Source organism: Spermophilus citellus (genome assembly GCF_964194105.1).
Source record: "Spermophilus citellus genome assembly, chromosome: 12".
Taxonomy (NCBI): domain Eukaryota; kingdom Metazoa; phylum Chordata; class Mammalia; order Rodentia; family Sciuridae; genus Spermophilus; species Spermophilus citellus.
The window spans coordinates 111,022,068-111,044,168 of NC_138198.1; the positions used below are offsets into that span (position 1 = coordinate 111,022,068).

At 38.7% G+C, this 22,101-nt stretch overlaps 1 protein-coding gene across 1 annotated transcript; it reads left to right on the top strand.

Moving 5' to 3' along the window:
* Positions 1-8,118: 8,118 nt before the first annotated feature.
* RAB27B (RAB27B, member RAS oncogene family) lies at positions 8,119-21,772 on the top strand. Its single transcript, XM_081263268.1, has 5 exons — positions 8,119-8,278; positions 9,989-10,074; positions 14,735-14,838; positions 17,560-17,683; positions 19,151-21,772. The coding sequence occupies exons 1-5, from the start codon at positions 8,126-8,128 to the stop codon at positions 19,338-19,340; spliced, it is 657 nt and encodes a 218-aa protein (XP_081119394.1). The 5' UTR covers positions 8,119-8,125; the 3' UTR covers positions 19,341-21,772.
* The last annotated feature ends 329 nt before the right edge of the window (positions 21,773-22,101 follow it).

Here is a 22,101-nt window from a genome sequence, read left to right on the forward strand (position 1 = left end):
CTTGTATAAGTGATTCTGCAGTGAGCATTCATTCACATACAAGTTTTGGGGTGGACATATATTTTCATTTCTCAATTTCTTGTAGACCTAGGAATGGAATTCCTAGGTCAAATGTGAAGTTTGTGTTTAAGATTTTGAGGAATAACCAAACTCTTTTTCAGAGTGGATGAGCCCTTCATTCCTGTCTGCCACGTGAAGGGTTCCATTTGCTGCAACCCCTCCCTCACTTCTTAGTGTTGATGTCTGTGTTACAGGTTCCTAGTTGGGTGTGAAGTAGTGTGTCACTGTGGGTTGGATTTCAGTACTTTTCTAACAACTGCTGCTCTTTTAGCATCAGTTTGTGGCCATTTGTATACAGTCTTTGGAGAAATACTTATTCAAATTCTTAGCCCATTTTTAATTTTTTTAAAAATTTTATTATTATTATTATTATTATTATTATTATTATTTTTTAGTGTTGAGTTGTAGGAATTTTTTGTGTAGTTTAGATACAAGCCCTTCATCAGATATGTGGTTTGAATTTTTTTTTTTTCACCTAGTCTGGTATTTTCACTTTTTATGGTGTCTTGGAGTGCACAAATTTTTATCTTTTTTTGGTCACTTTTTTTTTTTAATCTAAGAAACCATTGCCTAATTCAAAGTCATGAACATTTACTTTTATGTATTCTTCTAAGAATTTCAGAGCTTTAACTCTTACATTTAGGTCTGTGTTCCATTTTGAGCCCATTTTTTTCTATCTGGTGCCACAGCACCTAGGTAAATAGACTTCTTTCCCTTTGCATTGTCTTAGAACCCTTGTCACAATTGACTATAAACGTTAGAACCAAGAGTTTCAAAGTAAATTCTCTTCCAGTGACTTACATGTCTGTCTTTAGGCCTGTGCCATACTGTCTGGACTCTGTAACTTTGTGGTAAGTTTTGAAATTGGGAAATATGAACTCTCTAGCTTTGATGTTGTTTTTTAGTTAAGAATGTTTTGATTATTCCATGTTCCTTGCACTTGCACCTGAATTTTAGGATCAACTTCTCATTTCTGGGGGAAGAGAAAGAAAGAAAGAAAGAAAGAAAGAAAGGTAGGTTTTGATAGGGATTGAATTGACTGTGCTTCTGGGTTGCCTTAAGGTAGAACTTAGTGTTTAAAATAGAACCTAATGTGTAAGAAGGCAGTGCCACTGTTAGATATCATTATTCTATTATTATATGAGTTGTCTCAAATATCCCTTTCCTATTGATTGACATTTTTTGCTATTTTTCCTGCAATGGACTTTGTGTGTGTGTGTGTGTGTGTGTGTGTGTGTGTGTGTGTGTCTTTTCATAGTCATGATTTACTTCCTTTGATTAAAAAAATTATCAATTTATGTGAAAATTATGTTAGACGGTGCATCTTATAAGAATTGCCTAGTGATTGCCTGAATTGCCTGTCTGAGGAAAAAAACCCATAAAATCCTGCAGCATCATGTCTTAGAGCAGCATCTATAAATCATGATATCTCTAACTGAAGAATAGCATTTGACGATACTGTTATTACAAACCATACAAGAATTATTCTTCATTTGACTTAATATAGTGTAAATTGAATAAGAATCATGTTCATGATTCTTGACATGAGATGTGTTAGCATCCACAGGGCAACTTTTTGAGGATTTATTTATTTACTTATTTATTTTGGTGTTGGTGTATTTTTTTTAATTTTTTAATTCTGATTTGTTATATATGACAGCAGAATGCATTACAATTCACATTACATATATAGAACACAATTTTTCATATCTCTGATTGTATACAAAGTATATTCACACCACTCGTGTCTTCATACATGTACTTTGGATAGTGATGTTCATCTCATTCCACGATCATTTCTAACCCTCTGCCCCCTTCCTTCCCCTCCCACCCCTCTGCCCTATCTAGAGTTTGTCTATTCCTTCCATGTTCCCCCTCCCTATCCTACTACAAATCAACATCCTTATAGCAGAGAAAACAGTCAGCATTTGGTTTTTTTGGAATTGGCTAACTTCATTTAGCGTTATCTTTTTTTGAGGATTTAGACAAATGGGGAAAAGTATTTACATCTGAAATGATTAAGTGTTCATTTCCTAACGTACAAACAATTTCTATGTATAGAACAGATACAACCATTTTTTTAAAAAATAGGCAAGAGATATGAGGCCTTCATTCACAAAGATAAAATAAAATAAAATAACCTTTTAACCTATGAAAAAATGCTTGACCTTTATTGTTGTAGGTGAAATTACAAGTAAATTGTATTAATGTATGATTTCTGACCTATCAAATTCTCAAAAAGCCAAATGTTTGATAGTTGCCTCTCATGATTTAGTCAATGCCAAGAGCACCAAAGTGGAGAGATCTCATTTTACAGTTTATATTGAATTATTCTAAAAAATGTTATGATGTCTGGTATTTTCTTTAGGAAAAAAATAAAAGTCTGATGGTTTAAGGTAGATGAAAAAGACTGGCTGTGCATTGGTAACTTAGAAACTGGGTGGTGGTGGGGGTCTATTATGCTCTTATAGTTCCTCAAATTTAGTATGTGTTTGAAATTTTCCATAATAAAAAGTCAAGTAAAGAAATGTGCATATTTCAAAAGATACTGTCAAACTAACTCAGATGAAATTGTTACTTTAGAGGAAAAATAATTTGGAGAAAAAAAAATTACTCATTGACTTAGAAACAAATTTAATAGGTGGGAATCATGACAATATGCTAGTGTGGATACGTCAATCTAAATCCAGCCTGTGCTGGAATTTCTACTCTTTACTTCTAGAATAAGAAAGCTGAACTTCAAAGCTCAATAAATTCTAGGTTAATCTCTATTTTATATTAAAGCCTTTGGTCACAGATGAAATAAAATAGATCATCTTATTTTTCAAAAAATTGATCTGATTTCTCCAGTGGACCACTGACCACTGACAATTACGTAAATGTTCAGGTAGGTTGACATTGATTTATATTTTCTATTTAGTCTGAACCTTCCTTATAAACTCTCATCTATTAATAATTCTGAATGGCCTTTCAGAAGAATTGAAATAAAAATGAATGGTAATGGACCTTTCTAACAGAAAAAAAGGATGTTATAAAATATAATAGAGAATTAATTTGTAATTTAATTTTAATTGATTTACACCCCTCCCCCCCCAAGTAGCGTGCCTTCAGTTCCTTTGATGCATAGGTTACAAATCCAGAATAATCCAGCCTTCTGTCATTTAGTTCTAAGCTTCTGGTATATTGTGGCAATGGGGAGACACATTCCGAGGTCGGTTAATGGGTCAGGCTGTCATTCATTCAGTAGTGCCTTGCTTCTTGCTTTGAAAGTCCCAGAAGTCAAAATGCACTTACTGGAGCCCAAAGCAGCCAATCAAATAAAAATTAATGAGGAAATACAAACATCTTTCCATCTTATGCTCAATAGCTTTATTTTATTGACATGATCTACACGGAATGCACTGATACTTTATGTATCTACTACTTTAAGCTTTCCAAAGTGCCTTAAGAATATTGAGCTGGCTTCTATTAATTTAATAAGTTAAAGTCACATGGTCATAAGCTTGTCATGGCATTCTCGAGATTGTTCTTCAGTGTACTAGCAACGAACACCGTTAATTCCATCATCCTTAGTCATTGATACATCCAGGTGGCATTTGTTAAGCTCCCTTGTAGAGAATAAGGAATGTACCCTGAGATCCAGGGAAATAAGAGGTGCCAGTGGGTGTGTGTTATATGGACAGATGGATGGATCCCTGTTCTCTGAGCCCTGTCCTCTTCAGCTGACGATTTTCCAGTCAGCACACTCTCATCTTCAAAGACTACAGTACCTCTGTGCTTTATCTTTTTCTAGGGTTGTTTGAAACTATTCCTGTGAAGACATAAATATTCTATTTTGAGAAGATCTTCATACTCTTGCACTACTTAGAAGGAAAAGTCATTTCAGGAAGTCAGATCTGGAAAGTGCCATAGTGATCATTTAACCTAAACACTCACACATAAACAGGAATTCAAATCCTGAATTTGGATGGACACCGTTTGCACCAATTTAGTCATGAGACTCATGTCATTAATCACAACATTGGTCTGGCTTGGAAGAGTTTAAATATATTTTTATACTCAACAAATATGTGTTGAGCTCCCACATGCCAGCTACTGTCCTGGGCTCTGTGAATCTAGCAATGGATAAAGGAGATTAAGTCCCTCCACTAATAGAACTTATGGTGAACAAGAATAACGGGGGCTTGGAGGGTGGGGTGCAAACACAGAGAACCCATGGGTAGCCTCATTTGAGATATTCTGGCTTTGAAAATTATGTTCCTGGCCATACAAGAAAATTCCCTTCTCCCATTGAATGAAAATATTTCTATCTGTACCTATCAAACACATTTTTTTTTGTTATTTCAAATTAAAATAAACAAGAGTCATGGATTTTCCTCAGAAATTTGTAGTCGCTCCCACAAGCCATGTATCATCTCAGCAGGTGGCTTCTCATCTGAAAACTGAGGGGCTTGACCAGGTGATTACTTGGGATTTTTTATGCTTTTTAGACACCATTCAGCGGAGTCTCATGGGTGACATCTATTTCAGTTATTTTCCTTGCTTCTTCAACCTCTCACCTGTCGTCTGTGGGGGGTGGCACTTTAGTTTCTATATCTCCTGGCTCTTCAGACTCTGTGATATGGCTGTGACACTGTGATAAGGGCCAAGAGTCATACCAGTCCCCAGAACACTGCAATCTTCTAGCTTTTTCTTCCCTTTTAGATCCAGAGAACCAAGAACTACAAGACCATCCATCATTGTGCCAGGATATACAAGACTTAAACGTGTCCAGTTCCCACCCTTTGAGGATCATTTCTTAGCCTGGTTGTCAGAAAAAGAAACCTTGCCTAGGCTTTTATTTTTCTTTCTGGTGCTATATTTGCTGTGCCAAGGATAAAATATCAAGGTCATAAGGTACTAAGACTCAGAAAATCACATAGTAATAAAAAGAGAGGCTGAACCAAATAAAAGAAAATATGGGAAAGAAAGAAGGAGAGAAAAGAGGGTAGTTAAAAGTTGTCCAAAAAAACCCCAAAACTTAAAGATAAACTATCTTATACTTTAGCTCAACTTGTCAAATAGGGTATTGGAAATACTAAATAAAGGGTTTCAACAGTGCCAAGCTTCGCTTAATTTGCGGAGGTATTTATGTTAAATGCTACAAAGTGTTGGCCGCTCTTCATATATACAAAAGGGACAGTGTAGGCCACAGTGAAAATGACCTGTGTTGGCTTGCATTTCTTGCTCTGGATTAGAGTTTGACTGGGCTGCAGCCCCAGTATTGTCCCAGGCAGGTTTACATATAAATAACAAAGGATTTACTGGCTGCCAATTAGGGGTACATGGAAGATCATGCAGCTGATAAGTGGTTAATAGTCTCATTCTACAAGGGGGAAGCAATCTCCCATGCGATGGCCCTGTGTGTCTCTCCTCCCTATGCTGGAAGGGTCAATTCAAGTTTGTCTTCCTGTTAAGTCTTGTCGGGGAAACTACAGTTCACAAGGGCCACTGCTGCGTTTGAATTAAAAGCACAATGGACTCATTTATCAATCATGTTCCATCTTGAAAGCTTATGTTGTTTACTTGTAGCCTTAGAGTGTATTCATATCTTGTCTGAAGCCACTTCAGGCATTACATTTTTTTTTTTTTTTAGTTTTTAATCTTTGAGTGTAACTCTATGTATTGAAGGTGTTTCACTAGATTTGTTCAAGATTTAGTTTTTCTTGAGACTGTCTCATACACACACACACACACACACACACACACACAGCATAATTAACTTGAAGAAAAATTTAAAGGATGCTGAAGTACGCTTTGACTCTGTTCTCTTCGTTCCTCATGGAACCACAGTGTCCTCCAGCCTTATCTTCCATTGAGGCAGCCAGAAAATAAAAATTTTAAATAGTCGTTTGCCGTAGTCCGGCTGGGCTGCCTAAGTCCGGCTGGGCGGAATAACCAAGAGGTGACAAGCAACTTGAAGGTTGAAGTGTAAGGGTCCAGCGGAGCGTTGGAGAAAGAGACCACACAAGAGACTGGCTCCATGCGATTGGCAAAAGGGGATTTATTGATTCAGCATGCTGAGGTTCCAGGCTCACTCAGGAAGATAGAGCAGCCCAGAGCCCCGAGCAGAGGTCAAGCAGAGCTTAAGTACACTTTTTGGAGAGGGCAGGGGGCTTTGCATGCATCAGAACAAATCATCATGAGGCGCCGGAAAATTGAACAACAACTCTGAGACATGATTAGTCCATTCATTGGCGGGAACAGTCTGGGCAGGGGTGATTGGTCATTCCTACACATTTAAACTGATTGGTTTTGAAGCCTAGATGCTTACGTGCCGTGCTACTTGGAGCCCTTAGCTATTGAACAACCAGGGGACCAGAAGAAATATTTACTGGGCAGTTCAGGTATTGTCCTAACAGCTACAGAAATTACAGGTTCCGGGGGTAGCAGAGGAGTTGTAACAATGCCTTGTCTTTTACTTTTTAGCCCAGGCCTCGCCATTTAGAGACTTTACAATGCCTGGTCTTTTACACTTTAACTCAGACTTTTGCAGCTTAGAATCAGTTTAGAAATTTTACCTTTACAGAAGTAGGAACTAACTTATTTCGAGAGAACTCAGCAGGAACTGAGAACTCAAAGAAGCGGGCACCCAAGGTAGCAGGAGCCGCTTCTCTGCAGGACAGCAGAGGTACATATACCCAACTAATTACACTCAGCTTAACTTAATTGACACAGCAGTCAGTCATTGAGGGATCCTCATCATCTTAATGGCTCGCTGGTGTTACTTCACAAACCACTCCTCCTAGCATACTGCCAGGCGCCATCTTAACTTGGTTGTGGCCCTCTTCAGTCGTTGACTGCTAACTTACATGACAGAGTAAACACATGGACATCACGGACCTCATTTTCTTACATGTAGAAAAGTATTAGAATGATCTAGTTTTTTAGACATGTCTAGGTGACAGATTGTTATTTAAATTCAGTTTCAATTTCTTCAGAACTTTGGAAGAATGAAATCTTTTCCAGATCTTCACAGGTAGGTAAATAGTTTTCTTTTTCACATGATAATGAGAGCAACTTTTTCCATTCTAGAAAAATCTTTGTAGGCCTTCCTCTACATAGTTGTACTAAATATCAAATCATTCTTCTAAACTCAAAGTGGAAACTTCGCCAAGTATTCCGGAACTCCACGCTGTCCTTCTAGCGTGTCCTGGTGTTCTCCATGTACCCAAGGCAGGGGCATCTGGCATTAGTTTGTGGCTCATCCTTCCTCATAATCAGGAGAGATTAGAGCCCTGGAAAAAATGGCAAGTGACATCGTTCCTTTAGACAGCAGAAGTATTAGCAGAACTACCATTTCTATACTTTCTGACAGCCCTTCCTCTTTCTCAAGGTCTGGAAAATTTATATAAAAGTATGTAGCCAAACGCAGCAGAAGTTGGAAAGGAGAAGCTTTGGTGTTTCAAAAAAGAAGATTTCTCACCCCTGCCCTGCTTTTAAAATGATTTCAAATTGATGTTTTAAAGGTTATTATACCTGTTGTTAAATTTTTGGAATTAAAAAGGAATATTTCGTACGCACATAATAGCGAATTCCTCCTGCATGATTAGATGCAAAATATACCCCTAGGCTCTTCTCTTCCATTATCTGCAAGTAATTGTCTCTCTCTCGCATCCCTATGTCATCTTGCACTGCCATTTCTGTTCCTGAGACTCTCTTTTCTTCCTAGCACCATCTTCCAACTGCCAAAGGGCACTGATTTTGAAACAAATGTTTTTGGCTTTCTAATTTAATTTCTGCCATTGCTGTGGCCATGGCTATTTCACGTTTTTGTTTTGTTTTGTTTTGTTTATTAAGTGACATGATGTAAAAAGGTTTGTACTCAGTGAAATGACAGATATGCCCTCACCTTTGAAGCTGCTTTGATCAAGTTAGTTCTGAATTGGGCAGAACAGAGGCATTTGATTTTTTTTTTAACCTTGAAAATTGCATTTATGTTGTATTTAGGAGGCAAAGGAAAATCAACTTTCATCATAAAATGCTTGTTTTTCCTCTCTGACTCAGGCCTACCAACACCATCACCATGACCGATGGGGACTATGACTATCTGATTAAACTCCTGGCCCTTGGAGACTCAGGGGTTGGGAAGACGACATTTCTTTATAGATACACAGATAATAAATTCAACCCTAAATTCATCACTACAGTGGGAATAGATTTCCGGGAAAAACGTGTGGTAAGTTTTTAATCGTACTGTTCACCTTGTTGCTTCTCATCCTGTATAAAGTCAGAATGAAGAAGCTACGTGTGTGGCACTGAGAAGTGTCTTTTCTCACAAGGAATTCATATCCTGACTCTAGAGTATTATTTACTTCTTTTTTTTTTGGCTATAAATAACATTTTGCTAGTAAAATATTGAATGGCATAATCTCTTGTCTCCAAAGGTATTACAAGGCAAATAAATAACTTTTGGATTTGTGTAGTGTGTTTCCTATGAATTCTTTTTCTAAAAATAGTTTTTATTTTTTAGTTGTAGTTGGACACAATATCTTTAATTAATTCGTTTCTTTTGATGTGGTGTTGAGGATTGAATCCAGGGCCTCACTGGTGTTAGGCAAGCGCTCTACTGCTGAGCCACAACCCCAGCCCTCCTATGCATTTTTAAGAAATTTTTCCAAATTTGAGTTATTCAGGATCTCAAAAAAAAAAAAATTAACTCCTTGATCTGAGTTAAATTCCTTAAAAAGACCAAGTGTAAGTCTTGCTTGTAACAAAGAGGTTAAAAGCATGATTGGCAAATAGCTGGAACATGAGCTCTGTAAGTTCTTGCTGCATTTTTATTTACGTGGAGCCTCAGCCATCAATCACTGGCTTATTATGAACAGAATGTGAGACCGATTTCATGCTCTTTTCCAAGATAAGGGAGTTTAAGTGAGAATCACAACCACCCTTCTCCTATGCTAGACACTAATGACAGGAATAAGGATATTGTGACATGTGAGACATGCAGCATAGGCCCATAAGCTTAGCCAGATTTCTTGCCACCCAAGTTTTCCCGACTGCCAAGATGGCTGTGGCTCCCAGTTGATGTCACAAATCCACTCATTCCTTGAGAATTCAGAAAGAAAACAAAGGAAATGGGTGCTGGAAGGCCACTGCCTGAGACTCTGAGTCATGACCCGTACTTTATCTCAAAGTCCACACCTTGCAGTGGGGTCTTAGCAAACTTGCTTGCTTCAGGTTGGCTTCAGTTCTCCCCTCCCCAACGTCCCCACTCATCTGCATATACATCCTTGCAAAATTTTCCCTTGAAGACGTTTTTCACTAAGCCAATAAACTTACTTAAAAAGCCCCTTTGAAGAAATGGCTAGTTAAAAGAAGGCCTGAGATGTCCTGTGTTAACTTACTGAGAAATTCTGTGTATATTTCACAGCTCAGTTATTTGGAAAGTCCATTTCCACTCTTGATGAAATTCAGGTATTTGTAAAACACTTTACTATTTAAAAAAAAATACTTTCCCCTTTGTAATTTCATTTTAGTTTGCAGTAACTCTGCTAAGCAGGAAGGGATTATAGGACTCAGTTTGCAGATAAAAATATGAGACTTGGGTTAAATGAGGGGTTGATTTTTGAACCTAGAACTTGTGTCCTAAATTTGATGTTTGTTGCCTCTCTAAGGAAATGACAGAAAGTATCTAATTTAAGTTTGCAATATGGTTAAATGGCATTGGAAATCATACTTGAACTTGACATTTAAAAGTGATAACTTTTAAATCATATATATATATATGAATGATATTTGTGGGGAAAAAATGGAGCAAATATTTCTTCTGTACTATGAACTTTGATTATAGTATTCAAGAGAAAACACACTGATGGAACCCAGAGAATTAGAATGTTGACAAGAATCCAAAGCAATATTAACTGAGGGGAATTTTATCTTTCAGGTTTATAACACACAAGGACCAAATGGATCTTCGGGGAAAGCATTCAAGGTGCATCTGCAGCTTTGGGACACTGCAGGACAAGAGAGGTAATAGGAAATCACTTTATTTCTAGTGACATATAGCCCAGAAAAAAAATATTTTAAATGAATGCTGGATATGAACTTGAAAAACAAATCATATGCTACTATTCTCCTCATGCAAAAACTGACATTTGTTTTGGCCAGGGGTGGGAGTAACCAGGGATTGAACTCATGGTGATTCAACCACTGAGCCACATCTCCAGCCCTATTTTGTATTTGAGACAGGGTCTCACTGTGTTGCTTAGTGCCTTGCTGTTGCTGAGGCTGGCTTTGAACTTATGATCCTCCTGCCTCAGCTTCCGGAGTCTCTGTGATTACAGGCATGTACCACCGTACCTGGCTTAAAAATTGACATTTTATTGAGAAATTAAAATAAATGATTTCTAGTTAACTAATCATACTAGCATTGTGGAGCTCCTACAGATACAGAGATCAGATTCAAGTAAATCTGACTCTGCTTCTACTAGGAAAAAGCCTCTCCAGGGTTACTTGCATGAATATGTGAAAATGCTGTTATAAGCGCTACTTGAGGTGGGAGTTGACAGACCGTTCTCCTCTCTTCCTATTCTTCTGTGAAGCCTTGGTCCCCTGCCAAGTGACTGACTTGACTCTCTCAGATTTTGGTTATACCTTTGCCCTCCATCTAGAATCTTGAACTCCCTTCCCACCTTTCTCAATGTTACCCTGTCACCAGGCCTGGCTCAAATTCCACCTCCTCTCTGAGCATTCCAGCTGAAACAAAAGCACCTCCTCTCTGAGCATTCCAGCTGAACACTTGTGGCCCCTGTCTTACCCCCTTACATTACTAAATTAATTAAATACCACTTTGTAAAAAGGCAAATCTTCTATTTCTACCTCAAACTGCTCTATATTGATTGTCTTGTGGTTTTTCTCATCCCATCAAAATTGTGAGCTTTCTAGGGGCAGAGACTTTACCTGGGGGTTCAGCATCAGCCCCAATACAGAGTCCAGGATCATGGAAACTCAGTACCCAGGAGTGTTGGTTGCTTCGAGCTGGAGGTATCATTCCGTTATTTAATAAAGATGCATTTCTTTGGTTTCTTTTGGATCTAATATTTTGAAGAGTCACAGTTAATAAATCTTTTCAACAATGGATCAAAAAAAAATTTAAATCGGCAATAGATTGACAGCAGAGATGTTGAGAAGGTATGTACCTCCAAATCCTGCATCGTGTGTCTTAGAATGCTCATGCTTGTAAACACTTCCATTTTTGAAATGCATCCAAAGTGTTCTCACTTTCCGTGGGTGTAAACGTCGGGAGAGGTGCTGGGCCCTCTCCGTTAGCTTTTTTGACTGTGAATTCCATTTACACACACCCTTCAACACTACTGCTTCCTCCGAAGCCGCTCCTCCTGCGAGTCTCTGTTCGTGTGTCAGTTTTGTTGTCACCAAGATGGATGCTGTATAGACCAATTTAATTCATTTTTGAAGAAGTAATAGGAGAAAATGTGGTTCCCATATGTCCTCGCACATGAGATGTCAGCTTAGCATGATGTCAGGCTTCTCTCATCTGTCCCCCTGAGACAGCTGCGCGGTGAGGGAAATGGGGAATACTAGGGGCAGTCTTAGTAACACTTGGGTTACTCATCCCCTGAGAATGCAGCGTTCTGTGTATGTGGGGCGTAGCTAGGCAACGAGATCAGCCATGCCTCACACCTCGGCCCTATGCCTCAGGACATCTGGCAGGATGATCCGTGTATGGTAATGATTATTGATGGAAGTTACCTCGTGGGAAAGAGGAAAAACACATGATCCTTCCATGAACCTAAAGGATATGGGACATAGCCTTAGTGCCAGGTGAGACAGACAGAACAACAGGTGACTGACTCCGGCCTCTGTTTCGCTATGTGGTCCTATCTCTCTTCACCTTGCTGATCCCTGGGCAGAATGAGGCAGCGGGGGTTGGGGGACAGGAAACTGGAAAGTGCATTTCTGTTTTCCCAGGGCAAATGAAGGTTAACAGGAATACTGGGCAGAACAGACCTCAGAGTATCAGAACCGCCCAGAACTAGAGCGTCCTGCCTACACGACTGTGAAGGAACATGGGACCAGCCCAGTCTGGTCTCTACAATAGGTGTGTTTTAGAAGGACTTCTTGTGTACTGTAGGCAGCCCCGAGAGGGTGATAGTCTTGTCCTCAAGTGAGAAACATGCACATTCAGGGAACAAAGAACAGTTTTCGTAGCCACATCACTATTATGGTTGGGTAGGAAATGATTCTGTGGGTACAGCTAGTCTTCAAAGAGAGAGAACCATTCAACAAAAGCACTGTGATCTCCATGAGCTCCCAGCAAACAATAGAAACAGAGTCACAGAGGGAAAAAAATGAGTAAATATTCTTATATTTTATGCTACATCTTCAAATCACAATCATGCTTTATGGAAGAAATAACTACTTTGGGGAAACAAATAGTAGCTAAGTCATCTCTTTCCCCCTTCTTTGGTATTAAAAGTAGCATTCTCTATGGAAGTCATTTTAAATATTTAATAATTTTCTATCTTTATTCTCATTTTCTTTCTATTTTTCTGTTACTATCTTTAATATCATAAATATTTAAAAACTAATCCCTCAATGGATAGTGAATCAGAAACACAGCTGCTTTTCCCATCGGAGAGACCAGCGTAGGGTGGAAACTGAACAAATTAGTGATTACAATTCTGCCCTAGAATAGTGACAAGGAATCAAAGGTAGTAAGCGAGCCCTCCAGAAAGAGGCTGTTATGCAGATATGGGTGCTGGGGAAGCCCCTGGAGGAATGCTGTTTCCTCTGGTGCCATGTTTATGCCCACACACAGAGTATGAGTGAGGGTTATCCACTCTAAAAGAAGGAAAGGGGAAAGGATGCTTTAATGTGAGGTCACCCACTGAAAGACCAGCATGTGTGAGAGCCCGGGGAGGGGGGTGAACTTTCTCAGAGCTGGAGAAGCTCAGCATGCCTGCGGGTAGTGAAGAGATGAAGCTGAAATGATGAACAGCATCTTGTCCCTGCAGAGCCCTGGCAGCATATTAAGGAGCTGGGGTGTTAAGAGTCATCTATAATTGTTAAAATGTTGGTAGTAGTCATCAATATGAAGCAATGCGGGTACCAAAACTAGAGTCTTGGCAGGGGAGACGGACAAAACTGAGCAGGTCAAGAGGTTTGTGTCACCTGCACACATCAGGTGAAGGAGACAGAAGTTGTGGCAGCCAGGTCAATGACGATGGCCCTGACAGGAAAAGAAATCAGGAGGAGGGGCTGGTTTGTTTTTGGACATAAGAAGTTGGAGACACCTGAGTTTCCCCCAAGTGGAAATATCCAAGTAACTAGGCACTTAGTGTGAAGGGCAGGAAAGATCTGAATCTATAAACGAAACTTGGATTTCCTCAACACATAAGCTATAATTGAATCAACAAAGTAAATGACATTATCTAATGCATACTTACAAAATGAGAAAAGTCAAGAATAGAACTTTGAGCTGGATGTGGTGGCACATGCCTGTTATCCTAGCAACTCAGAAGGCTGAGGCAGGAGGATCACAAGTTCAAGGCCAGCCTCAGCAATGTAGTGAGATCCTAAACAACTTAGCTGGACTGTTCCTCAAAATAAAAAATAAAAAGGGCTGGGGATGTGGCTCAGTGATCAAGCATCATTGGATTTAATCCCTGGTACAAAACAGAAAACAAACACACACATTTGAGAAAACCAACATGAAAGATCTTTTCAGACTAAAATAAGAAATGAGCAATTGGAGGACATTTAGGATAGAAGGTGATATACTTCTCCATTTCCAAATCAATGCCTTTCTAAAACCCATTGTCAAATTCGAAACCTCTGGTCCCTATGTGTGGTCTGTGGTTTTGCCCATTGCTAATGTCTCTGGGGATCTCAGCAGACCTTCAGCTGCCCTGAAGAAGTCGTGGGGCTAGAAGAGAAGCAGGAGAGAAAGGTTGTCCCCATTGCACACAGAAGAGCATGTTCTTCAACATCCTCATTAGAAATGAGTGAAGAACTTCCTTTCTTTCTCCAACTTCTCAGCCTCTTCTGTCCTGACCTCCTCTGGGCATCCTATTCATCTTCCTCTCCTAAGAACTAGATGCCAGCTCAAAGCTCCATTTTCCCCCAGGAGTGCTTTAAAAAGAATCAATTCACCAAACATTTTCCTTACAAAAGAAGTCTAGTTCCAACTGCTAACAAGTTGTGGTTTTCTTCATATGCTTCCAGGCATTCATTTTCAAGAATTTTTGTGCCAAGTTTTCTTCTGGGCACAGACAAGAAAAATTGAAAAGTATAAGTTTAAGTCCCCGCTCTCTCAAGTGGCTTACATTCTAACTATGGACCATGCCATGCCCATGAACCAAGAAGGAAAACATTCCAGGAGGCTGCCTAAGCAAGCGTGGGATTGACTGTTACAGACACAGTGCATATATAAGTGCCCAGGGGCTATCAAACCAGGACAACCAAAGTCTGGCCTGGCCCTCCTGCCAACTGTCTGCCTGCTTTCCTCAAAGGAGGAAGCCTTTGCAGCTTTCTAACCACCATTTCTGTAGGATAATCCAGCAGGACCAGCCATGGAGACTTCACACCCGAAAGGGAAACAGTGTTGTTGGTTCCATGATCATAAGTCTGTGGACTAACTCCCCAATCCGCCCACTGTGCTTCCTCGCAGGTTCCGGAGCCTCACCACCGCGTTTTTCAGAGACGCCATGGGCTTCTTGTTAATGTTTGACCTCACCAGTCAACAGAGCTTCTTAAATGTCAGAAACTGGATGAGTAAGTGGGACTGAGTCACGGGTGCACTGGCTGCGTTGGGATCCAACAGCTCCATAGCTTGTTTGACTTGGGAGATGCGGCCAGGTTGGGTACCATGGGCTATCTTTGAAAAGGCGTAAGAGTTTAGTATTTCTTGTGTCACCTCCACAGTGGTGGCCTCTACCTGGATCACCCAAGGTGGCTTGGAATCACATTTTCCTTTGACCCTGTTCCTGGAGGAAGCCTTTGTAGCTTTCTAACCACCTATATTTAAGGTCTTTATTATTGTAATTAAAAGACTATTAATACCACTTGTCTAGTAAGTCTTGAATGACTTGTTATAACTAAGTGAGCTTCCATTTCTGCAGCTCCTCACCTGGGGAGGGCACAGAGAACAAGAGCAGTGTTTTCTGAGAAGGGGACATTGGCCCTCTGATGTGTTCAAGGATGAAAGGCTTAAAGTAGCCAGAAATTGCTCCAGGTCAGACTGCTGTATGAGGGGAAGGCCTAGCCCATCAGTCATTCAGCTCACATTGGAATTTACTTCTCAAGCAATTGTTCAAATATGAGGACCCATTTTTCTCATATAGGAAAATCTCCAGCATCCATGGCCACCTAGATATAATACACAACTGAAATGCTGCCTGATCAGTCATAGAAGTGGGGTTGGTACAAATCACCACAGGAGGGAAGTGTCAGAATTTGCCCTTATTTATTTTTTTTTTATTTGACATGTACCACAAAAGAGACTATTTCATTCACATTTTTAGAACAGATAAAAAGTTTGATCTAATGAGATGGCACAGCAGCAGGCCAGACCTATTGCCCTGTGGGCTGGTTCTGCTCTTGCTATTTCTGGATTTGTCTGGGCTGTCTGTGGCCAGCGTGACACTGGGTTTTGTTTTGTTTTGTTGTTTTTAAATTGGATCAGGTTTTCCCCTGCTGAAGTTCTTTGACTTTCCATTTCACCTGAAGGAATATTAGCAGAGTCCCTGAGGTCCTCCTGAGGCCCCTGTGATTAGATCTGACTTCTTCCTCTTCACTTGTACAGGGCCGGGGCTCCCAGGTCAAGGGTTGGAGGATATGAGTCCTCTTCCTGCCGTGGGCCTTCTACTTCCAGTTTCCTCAGTCTTTATTTCTCTCCTTTTTTTTTTTTTTACAGTTTTTTTACAGTTATTTCTTTCCCAAGATTTTGTCCAACACTTGATTTCTTGGGAGAGGCTTTTCCTGACCCACAACCTCATCTAAAAGGACACTTGACATCACTTTGTCCCCTCAACACTCTGCACAGTTCCTTTAGTCACTATCACCACATGTCACTATACTAAGTATTTTTGTACTTTTGTTTTTGAATCTTTGTCCCTCTGGAATACAGGCCTGGGAATGTGCACACTTGGTCTATTTCATTCCATTGCAAAGTCCAGAGCTTGGTGAGCAATGGGCACAGGGTAGATCTCTCTCTCTCTCTCTCTCTCTCTCTCTCTCTCTCTCTCTCTCTCTGTGTATCTGTGTGTGTGCATATTTATTTCTTTTACTTAAAATTAGTAATATATACTTAATAATTAAAATCTAAAAAAGCTTTCAATGTGAGTTGAATAAGAGTTGCAACCAATGGACAAAACATCAACAGATTTCTGTCTTTCTTAATTGTTTCTCCAAATGAATGTTTATTCTGGGATCTCTCTCTATTTCCTTTTAATATGTATTTCCCTATCCCAGTTTTGGTGGCATTATTAGATTCTGAGGGGACAAGAAGATAATAAGATTATTAAATTCTTTCCAGAGGTTGATTTATTTGTCTTTTTTTTCAAGGCAGATGAGACTCTTGTTTTCAAGTCTCCAAAAGGATAATGTTGGGGTTTAAGATAATCTAGTTTTGTTTTGTTGTTTTTAAATTGGATCAGTTTAAAAACAACAAAACAAAACTAGATTAATTATCTTAAACCCCAACATCTAGTTAATAATACATCTAATTAACACTTTAATGTCTAACACACAAATAATTGATATTATAGGGAAAGCCTTTGTGTTCTTCCTGTAGTTTTGGCAAGATCCTACACAACCAACACTCCTTCAAGTAGGTATTAAAGTAGTCTCTGATTTATAAAACACAAAGGGACAGATTTCTTATCTTTTTCTTCCTTCCCCATATCTTCCCTCTTCTCCCCTCTTCCTTCATTCTTCCCTTATTTCTGTCTGTCTGTCTCTCTCTCTCATACACACACACACACACACACACACACACACACACACACAGTATTTTCTTGGAGAAAGCAGAAAAACAAGATACCTGTCCTAAAATGAATTATGGTAGTTCAAAAATGTTCCATTCCACTGATCACCTCTTGGGACAACAGAAAAGGTGAAAATCTAGCAGATTCCTAATGGAATAAGCAGATTTAAATAGCTTCAATTTGTGTTCTGGTACCTCCGCTTGTATCTGGGGAGCAAATGGTATGCGGTGGTATGCTGAGCTCTGGGCATTTCCCTGGATGTAGAAGAACACAGAGAGCTATTGATGCAGGTACTTCTTGGACATTATTCACTGTCTGCAGTTTGTGAGGCATTATCTCCATTTTATAGACAAGGAAACTGTGACTGAGAAGAGTAAGTGACTTGGCTAATTACTAGTAAGCAACCAAACTGCAGATGAACAATTCGATTAGAATCTGGAGTATGAGCAGTCATTTGACATTGCTTGTTTACATCTAACTTGCTGGTTCCATCTGCTTCCTTTCCAAGGCCAACTGCAAGCAAATGCTTACTGTGAAAATCCAGATATAGTATTAATTGGCAACAAGGCAGACCTGCCAGACCAGAGGGAAGTCAATGAACGGCAAGCCCGGGACCTGGCTGAAAAATATGGGTAAGTCAGTTCCACCAACAACGCTCTGACCTAGAACTCTGCTGCCCAATGAGTGGAGCAGACACGAGATTGGTGTTTGAAGGAAGCTCTTTGGATCAAGAACAGGATGTGAGCTGAAAAAGACCCTCCAAAGAAATATGTGATGGTTTAATGCTTTACTTAATAATAATAGCAGATGACATTTACTGAATTCTCATATATGCTAGCAACTATTCCTAGGCTTTAACTCATTTAACTCCTTATCATCACATGGAGATACTGGAGTAATTCCATTTTGTACATGAAAGATTGAATCACTAAGAGATTGAGTACCTGATAGAAGGCCATATAACTAGTAAGGAACAGAACTTAAATTAAGTTCGGACAGCTTATGATAGCAGCTCATGTGCTTAAACAGTATCCAGTTGCTCAATAATTACACAAGTCTAAAGAGTAGTACCTGACATGGACATGGTAATGTAGCCCTTGTCCTGAGCTTGAATGATACCTAGAAACAAGACCAAAAAGAAATCTATGTACTTAAAAGAGGACTTCCACCATAAAATTTGTCATTAAAAGTTTTAATTTTTTTATAGATATACACAAAACCTTTGTTTATTTATTGCTCTGTAGTGCTGAGGATTGAACCCAGTGCCTCACATGTGCTAGGCAAATGCTCTACCACTGAGCAACAGACCCATCCCCCAAATTTGTCATTAATTTTTAAGTTTAAAGCAATTTCATACTATCTGCCAATTTTGTACTAAAGGATTCTTATTTGGAGTTGTAAATTTTACATCTCAGAATTGTTCATTCTAAATAAATATAGGCTGTATTCACGTGAATATCCATTCAGTGCATGTCTCATTTCTAAATTAGATTTCTAAATGATTGATTGGAAGGGAAGTAATATTTTCACAGTAGTTTCAGTCACAAGTTTGGGCATTTCCTCCCTCCTAGTTTTTAAAAGAATGATAACACCTTGGCTTCAACATCCTGACAGTCTCCTGCAGAGGTTGCCTTGTCCATAAAACTGATGATAGCCATCCTAAAGATCAGCCCACTAATTTTTACTTAACTGAGAAAAAGCAAGGATGTTTTCCAATGTATCCTGTGAAAACACGATTTCACAATCTCTCTGCCAGCCATGTTTTTGCATGTGTGATTTCTTCCTCTTAAAAATATTTATCATTAGCATTCTGTGCGAGAATTCTGAACATCCACTTTTCTTGGCATTTTTTGAGACTATAGTAAGTTCCAGAAGTGTATTATACGGCAGAGTGACTCTATGTAATAATGATAAGTCGTATTTGTGAAAAATACACAGAGAGAGAGTGCTAACATAAAAATGATAACTGTGTGAGGTAATAGATTTGTTCATTAGCTAGATTTAACCATTTCACCATGTATGTACTTCAAAACATTCTTTAATAGGATGCACACGTACAGTTTTATCTGACAATATATATGTGATCTTTTCTCTGCTAGCATACCATATTTTGAAACAAGTGCTGCGACAGGACAGAATGTAGAGAAATCTGTGGAAACCCTTCTGGACTTAATAATGAAGCGAATGGAACAGTGTGTGGAGAAGACACAAGTCCCCGACACTGTCAACGGTGGAAATTCTGGAAAGCTAGACGGGGAAAAGCCCGCAGAGAAGAAATGTGCCTGCTAAACTCTACCTAGGAACTGATAATCAAGAACCCCACCCAAATATTCCTCCCCAAAGCAATGATAAGCCACACAATCATTGTTGAGTAGACATGAACAATGGCATGTCTTTCTTTTTCTGCCAGATCTGTTTTAAGAAATCAGAATAGTCAACAGTGTTCAAACAAATTGACCAATTCTCCTTGAGCCCCTTCTAAACACAAATCAAAGATTTTTTTTTAAGGTGATCTCACCATCATGGATGCTTTTTTTTTTTTTTAATAAAGAAATTGAGCATATAAGAGAAAATATAAGAAAGAAATGTTGGTGAGTTTTAAATGAGAACAAACATTGCCTTTTCACATTGGAGAAGGAAGGATGACTAAAGGTAAACATGGAAAGTTGCCTTTAAAAAAGATTATATTTACTTCTTGTACAGAATCTGATACCTAGTTCCACATTTGCATTGGGTAAAATATAATAGCAACAATGGTCATACAATGAAGAAGTCTATATAGCTCATAAAAGAATGACATTACTGTGCATAGCCAGTAAACGACACTAAAATGCTCAAGTGCTGCTAGGTTTGTGAGAGGGTGATTGTCAGATTTCTGCTAAAATGAGGAGATTGCATAACAATGCCATTTTTTATATTCCTAACAAGTGGCAGATAGACCAGAACTATGATGGCAGAGTAGAAGTGATTGCCTAAAGGAGAAACGAAAGTATGGGGATATGGCATTTGGATAGCTGAGAGTAAATGTATCTGTCAAGATGCCTGGAAAAGTTACTTAGCCAAATTTCACTCAAGCCAATTAGAAGCTGACATTATTTGTTGGGATTAGGAGGCTCTCCAGAGGTTTCTATTTCAAACAAAATTTTAGGAATCCATGGGGTTGGTGTTCAGCTTCACGTTTCATTTTCCATAGCATATCTTGATAAATACAAGGAGAAATAAACTGTTGCTGTTTACTAAGTATCTCTTTTAAAAATGTTGTCAAGAATATCTAAAATTTTTTTAAAAAAACATAAATTGTGTTGGTGATATAAAACCAAAAGTGACTATCAATTGTGGGTTTCCTTTGTTTACAAAAATCTGGGAGACTCTAAATCACATACCTTCCCTCAACTTTGGTTTTGAAAACCATTGTAGAAATGCAGGTGTATTATTTGTAGATCAGCAACTTCAGAATAAGGATGGAGCAGCTCTGTGGTCACTCTGGATTTTCAAATGATTAATCACATAGAAATTGAAGATATCTCCTTATTAAAATGTCTTTATTTTTTTATTTTGCCTAAGGCAAAAGAACACCTATGGTTGAGCTGTATTTGAGGAGTGAACAGAAACAGAGCTCTATCTTATCTCACCAAAATTGTGGCAAATTGTTCTATCTTTTTTTTATATAAGCTGTCTTTTCTAAGTATTGTCACAAAGTATTTTCCATTGGCCAGCTCTCAACATCATCTAAACTAATATTACACTCATTTTGTTATCTCATTTTCTGATATCCATAAGCCATTCCTATGACAATATTAAGAATGTCATCAATAACAAAGGCAATGTAATACAATTTTCCATTTTGAGTATAGGGGTTTTTTTTATAGGATGGTTCCTCTTAAAATTTTTTTCCAGCTACACCTAGTTTTTCCATGCTCTATACACATTTAATTTGTTAAATTATATACATTAGAAACGAAATACCAGCAACTTCCTCCTCGTCAGTATCATAAGCATAGGCAGATCCAAGGGAATGTCTGTCTGTAAGGTTCACAGGATGGTCTACCATCAATGTGCCCCAGGTCAGAACAGTCTGGAAGCTTTGATGGGATCAGTCCCCGTGTAGCTCTCAGTGCCCAGCACCTCTGACTTCTGGAGCACTACACCAGCTTCTAAGATGGATCATGGTTGGCTTTCCCCTCAAAAGGTGTTTTCTCTGGAATGTTCTTCAAAATCTCAGTGCCTGTGCCATGAAGATAGACAATTATTATTTAAGATATTTCTTCTGGAAAGAAAGTGGCGGGGATGATATAACCACTGCTGTGGCAAAGTTTAGTAAACTTTTGTGGTCATGATAATTTCTTCTTTGGATGCAAATTGTGATGTCCCCTGCATTTGCCTAACAGGGAATGTTTGTTCTTTATAAAATGCCAAAGCAATTATTTTGTTTTGATATGTCTTTTAGTTCCTCTTCATTTTCCAGTTACATGATTGATTTCCTTATGCCAAGATTCTGTCACTGTCAGTTATTTAATGAGTATTTTTTCAGGGTCTGTTTTAAGATCATTATTTGATAGCTGTAGCATGAAGCAGAAGGTGATGGTGCCTGTAATTATAGAACTATGCTTGTAAAAATAACAATTATTGGGTAACAATATCAACAGGAATGAAATTTAAGACTGGAAAGAAATTAAAATATTATTCTACTTACAAATAAAACCTTGTCTAAAAAAAATATTTTCTCAGTGAAATTTGGCATCTGACCAAAATCTATGTAATCCATTGTTAGAAATTCCCTCTCTCATTATTTCAGTATTAATAGCTCTGTATTAATTCATTTTATAATTTCAAATTGATCTTCTACCATGATATGGAACTCCATGTTTTTGTATTCCAGAACAGTATATATTTTTAGCCACAATGTGTCCTGTTACTAATTATCTCCCAATCAATCAGAAAACCATACTGTATTTTGGAGACCTACTTTAAAAGTACATTACTCCTTTCTGATACAGAATCCATTTCTGTGGAGTTTACATTGGTTTGATGTTTACACTTCCCTAACTCA